General features: G+C 39.6%; 1 protein-coding gene across 2 annotated transcripts; it reads left to right on the top strand.

The window, feature by feature from the left end:
* Positions 1-2,455: 2,455 nt before the first annotated feature.
* Positions 2,456-5,231, top strand: LOC141689314 (protein neprosin-like). 2 transcript variants are annotated; one of them, XM_074493571.1, is made up of 7 exons: positions 2,461-2,644; positions 2,725-2,811; positions 2,932-3,198; positions 3,406-3,573; positions 3,667-3,720; positions 4,135-4,281; positions 4,758-5,231. In XM_074493571.1, exons 1-7 carry the CDS (start codon positions 2,477-2,479, stop codon positions 5,136-5,138), a joined length of 1,272 nt encoding a protein of 423 aa, XP_074349672.1. In that variant the 5' UTR covers positions 2,461-2,476; the 3' UTR covers positions 5,139-5,231. The 2 variants fall into 2 exon arrangements, with proteins under 2 accessions (XP_074349673.1, XP_074349672.1); XM_074493572.1 differs by lacking the exon at positions 2,932-3,198 and having other exon boundaries at positions 2,456-2,644.
* The last annotated feature ends 370 nt before the right edge of the window (positions 5,232-5,601 follow it).

Here is a 5,601-nt window from a genome sequence, read left to right as displayed (position 1 = left end):
CTGCTTTCCGGAGGAGTTTGCATTGGCTTCGGAGGATAATAGAAAGGCTTGTCTTTGACTTCTTTCAAGATTTCCTCCCGGGTCATGTTGAGAGGAGTCCAGTCCGGCTCCTGCTTCGGCTCCCGAGATTGCTTCACGGGTCCTGGGTCGCTGTTCGACTCCTGCTTAGGACCAAGTCTTTGGAAAACCGGGTTTGCTTGTCTTTCTTGGCTTTGGTTGCTTTGCTTAAATTTCTTGTCCTGATGGTAACCCCCTTTCGGTCGGTCATCAGTGTTTTTACTCCTAGACCCTCCATTCTGGGTCATTCTCATTGCCTGGAGCACATCTGTTTCCTTAATGAATCTGGCAGCCATGGAATAAGCTGCTGCCAGACTTTGCGGCTCCTTATTGATCAGCTCCACAATATACCTTTCGTTGTGCTCTGGGTCCAGGTTTCTTCTAAAGATGCTTAAAGATTCCCTCTCATCCAGATTTGAAACTTTATTGATTGCTTCCTGGAACCGGCGCATGTATGCAGAGAGGGACTCATTGTCGTGCTGCCGGATCGTCTCCAGGTGACACATGTGCATTTCGTGCGTTTTGTTCGCCCGAAATCTCCTAAGGAAAGAGGCTCGAAATTCCTTCCAGGAGTGGATGCTGCGGGAGGGGATTCTGCTGAACCATCTCTGGGCCCCTCCCTTAAGGGTTGAAGCGAAGAACCTTGATTTCGTCAAGTCATTGTAGTAGTATATCTGCGCTATCTGCTCAAAGTAGTTCAAGTGCTCCTCCGGGTCTCCTAGACCATCAAAGGAGTCAAAGTTGTAATGCTTCAAGTTCCGCTGCCGGGGGATAGCTTCTAAGGAGTGGCTGAAAGGAGTGAGTGTTTCTCCAATCTCCACTCCTGATTCTCCGTCCATCTTCCTCTGCAATTCATAGATCATGTCTTTTAGGTCCTTCTGCTTCTCTTCTTCTTCATCATCAGAAATCAGCTCCGGAGTAGGGTCTCTCCGGGTTCTTTTGCTCCTAGACTTGGTCAACAGCTTCTCTTCTTCTAATTGCATTCTCTTTTGGATCTTTAGCTCGAGCTTTGCTTCTTCTTCTTTCCTGATTTGCTCCCGGACTTCTTCCAACTTTTTCTGTTTAGCAGCTTCTGCTTCTTTTTTGCCTTGATCTTTTTTGCTTTTCTTCCCCTTGGCTCCAATGCGGTCGAACACAGACCTCTTTGATTGCTGGGAGTCCCCGGATTCCTCCGGCTCCTCCTCTAGTTCTGCCTCTTCTTGGAGGCGGGTCTGCTCCTGTCTGTATAGTCTGATTGCTTCTGCTAGTTCATCACTTGTGAGGTTAGCCATGTGCTCTTCGGCTACCGGGACATTTGTGTACTTGTACTGATTGAGCTCTATGAGGGTCCTGGCATCCTTTGTGTTTACAATTCTCTCCATTACGGGAGTGTGTAGTGGTTGCTCCTGGAATGTTTCTCTCTCGGCTCCTGGGTCAAGAGCCTGGGAGTGGTCCGGCTCCTGGACCTGAGCACTAGCAGATGGCCTCCCAGAGGTATTCTTTCCTGGTCTTGCCATTTCTCAACAATACCAACAACAAATAACAACAATATGGCACAGAGAATATTGGTCTAAGGTTGCTTTATGAAATTTGCAGAAACTACCCAAAATAACAACAAATACTAACAAATAGCTTCCTGGGAGCAGTTCAAACGATTTTATGGGACTATTCAACGATGAAGTACAACGCAAATGTTATATTCAAACTAGAACAATAACGATTAAAACTAACGATAGCTCACGTGTTGGGGTTTATCAAGGTTCCGCTTGCGGGACTGAGCTGGTCAGGAGTGGTAGTGTGCGGGACTACTCCTTCCAGGAGCTGCGTGGAGTTATGAGCCTAGGAGTAGGCATCCCAGGAGCTGTATGGAGTTAGGAGCTTAGGAGTAGGCCTCACAGGAGCTGTATGGAGTTAGGAGCTTAGGAGTAGGCCTCCCAGAAGCTGTATGGTTAGGAGCTGAGAGTAGGCCTAACAGGAGCTGTATGTACTATCAAGTAAACACAAATAAGTCTTTAAGTTGCTTGGTACCCCGGAAAGCTGAAATGGTGTTAGAAACGTGTGCATTCATGTTGTAGAACTAAAATATATTTACATTTCAACTAAATGCAGATTGTAACAAAGCTAGACGATCAGCAAACTAGATATTAATGGAAAAAAGGGTAAATCCCAGGTTCCAAAGAAATGTAAGTAGGTACAACAACAAGGATTAAAGGAAATATAATTGTATTTTTCCCCTAAATTAATAAAATTACATGGAAAGAAATCATTTCTGATTCAACAAGTGTTTCTTGGCATATTATAGTGGAAACCAATCAACCTCATTAAATTTCAAAAATATTTTCTTCCGTTTTTGGTTTTACGTATTAAACTTTTCTTCTGAATTTGTTTGCGTAGTGTATGATCTGTGTATATCTGTTGTTTAAGATGAAGTTGTAGATGCATGATTTGTAGGTTGGAATTTAGGATGAAGTTGCTGCATTGCTTAGTAGTGTTGATTTTTTTGTATTTAGTGCAATGCAATTCTGCTGCGAGGTTTTCTGTGAAGAAGAAACTTAAAATTCAGAATCTTTTGAAGCGTTTGAATAAACAACCACACAAATCCATCAAGGTTTGAGGATAGCACACCCTAAATGATTGTGTGTATTAGTTACTAATTGTGCTTAGAATGTTATTTTTCTCTATAAACAGAGCCCGGATGGCGATATCATTGACTGTATTCCCATTTCTCATCAACCTGCATTTCATCACCCACTCCTTCAGAATCACAAAATTCAGGTCTGTGTGTGTGTGTTACATCCAAATATGCTACGCTACATATTTTTATTTGTTTTTTGCCAGTTGGTGCTTAGGTACTGTCCAGAATTTTTATAATGTTTTTGTTATGTTTTTTGCTAGTTGGCGCCTAGTTACTGTCCAGAAGGGCGATTTGATGACAAAAAAATGAACTCCTCAAAGTCCAGTATAGGGTTAAAACCAGTTAAACAATTGTGGCATTTAAACGGAAAATGTGCTAAAGGAACAATCCCGGTAAGAAGAACAAAGAAAGGGAATGTTCTTAGAGCTGGCTGGATCAAGAATTTTGGTAAAAACAAAAAGAATATTAACATTCCTGGCCCAAATTCAACTGAACATCAATATGACCTTGACATTCAAAAACATCAGGTAAACTTATTATATGACGTTAGTAGTGTATAGTATCACTTATGTGGAGATGCTAATTATCAAGAAAGAAATTTAGTAGGAAAAGAACGCCAAAAAAGCTTTCATTTGTTAATATTCAGATAATAACACAAAGTCGTTCGATGTTTGGAGTTCAAAGATATGATCAGTAAAATTTGATATACTCTTTGTGGCCGTGTTTCATCACAGCATGCAATTGCTTATGTTGACGGGGACAAGTACTTTGGAGCACAGGCAAATATAAATGTTTGGCAACCAAAAGTTCAGGAACCAACTGAATTTAGCCTTTCTCAGATATGGGTTACGAAAGGTTCATTTGATGCTGGAGATCTTAACAGCGTTGAAGCTGGTTGGATGGTAATTTTTAACAATGATTACTCTCTACCATGATCAAATATGATTGAACAATTGAGCAATGTTAATATGTTACTGATTGTATTATTGAAACAGGTCAGTGAAGATTTGTATGGGGACAATAATACCAGACTTTTTACTTTCTGGACTGTAAGTCATTAGGATTGTCGGTGCACAAGTTAATATGCATGTAAATAAGCCAAATAATTCACATTTCTAGTATATGGATATTCTCTTTTCAGATCATTAATCTGTTAACTATTATTTTACTTCCAGTCTACCAGAAATGGGATCTTTTTTACCAGACAAAGTTTAGTTTAGTCGTCACGAGTTTGAATTTGGAACCTGAAAAAGACTGTTCTTTAGTTGAGAAATTTAAGTTGAACCAGTTACAAACTCAGTGATATAGTTTCCTTTTGGTCTGTTGTTAAAAATGACGGCCTTCATGTATTAGGAATGTCAAGAAGAATGACACTCAGATTTGAACAAATTGGGTGCTTGAAGGTATCTCTGTACATGTTAAAATGGGTCATGAGGTTCTAAAAACTCTATAATTCATGGCAGAGGGACGCTTATAAATCTACGGGATGCTACAATTTGCTCTGCTCAGGTTTTATTCAAATCAGCCAGCAGATGGCTTTGGGGGCTAGCATATCCCCAGTTTCCAGCTATAATGGTGCTCAATATGATATCAGTATACTAATTTGGAAGGTAACGTTGGAATCCTTTTGTTGATCCCCTTATTCTGTACGTATTAACGTTCAAGTATTGCACTGATAAGCTTTTAGGGGAAACAAGCAATTGAGAGACGCAAGTGTTAAAGTCATGCTCAAACACATACTTATTGAGATTAAGCAGAGGCCAAGTTCCTGTAACAATTCTGCACTTTGTCAAGTTGTATAGTTAATTGGTATCGCTGAGCTGCCTACAATTTATACTAACAAATTCATATACAGTTTGCTAACATACTTCTGTTTGTATCAAGTAGCAAAGTTCATACTTAAGATTGCAATTTACAGAACATCATGGCATGATAGTACTTCTGCATAGGAATAGATATACCTTGGGTCAGAAAACATATGCAATTGACAAAAAGAAGACACAAATGTCGTCCAACACTTATCTTAATAAAATAGAAAAATCGATATCATAAGAATTTATTGATCTTGTTACTATATTCTTGGCAGGATCCTGATGGGGGAAATTGGTGGATGAAACTTCTGAATATTAACGAGGTCATAGGTTACTGGCCAGCCTCTTTATTTACAAATTTAGCAGATGGTGCAGATATGATCCAGTGGGGAGGGGAAGCTGTAAACTTGGCATCAGGTGGACAGCACACCACTACTCAAATGGGAAGTGGTCATTTTCCAGGAGAAGGATTTAATAAGGCTAGTTATTTCAAAAACATTCAAGTAGTTGATGGATCAAACCAACTAAAGGATCCAGATGATGTTAAGACTTTTACCGATCAGTCTAGCTGCTATGACGTCCAAAACGGAAAGAATGGGCAATGGGGTACTTACTTCTACTACGGTGGACCGGGAAGAAACCCAAAGTGTCCATGACCAGAATGTATACAGGAAGGCTATTATCTACGTCGGATGAATTGTATACAGGAGTTTATTTTGAATAAAACCAACTTCAATACATGTTGATTATCTATGTTGATTACAGTGATTTTCCGAAAAAATGATAGAATCAGTGAATAGTTACGGCTTTTCCAATATTCTTGTAGTAGGCTCAAGTAGCATGTAACATAATTTCCTTCCTGTTAACCATACCTGGAGGCTCAAGTAGCATGTAACATAATTTCCTTCCTGTTAACAAACTGTTGAATTGAATAGTAATGATCGTAACTTTTACTTGTTATCTTTTAGTGCAAAATGGTTAGCTGTAGAAACCTAAATACATATGGCATGTAACGTACCTTCCTCAGACTCGTGTCATTCAACAGAATGTATCATTTGATAACTTTATATTGCATAGTTAGAATGGTAAAATTGGATCTTATATCTTTTTTGGGGAGAA

This window comes from Apium graveolens, chromosome 10 (genome assembly GCF_009905375.1).
Source record: "Apium graveolens cultivar Ventura chromosome 10, ASM990537v1, whole genome shotgun sequence".
Classification (NCBI taxonomy): domain Eukaryota; kingdom Viridiplantae; phylum Streptophyta; class Magnoliopsida; order Apiales; family Apiaceae; genus Apium; species Apium graveolens.
This window is presented reverse-complemented; position numbering and strand designations above follow the sequence as displayed.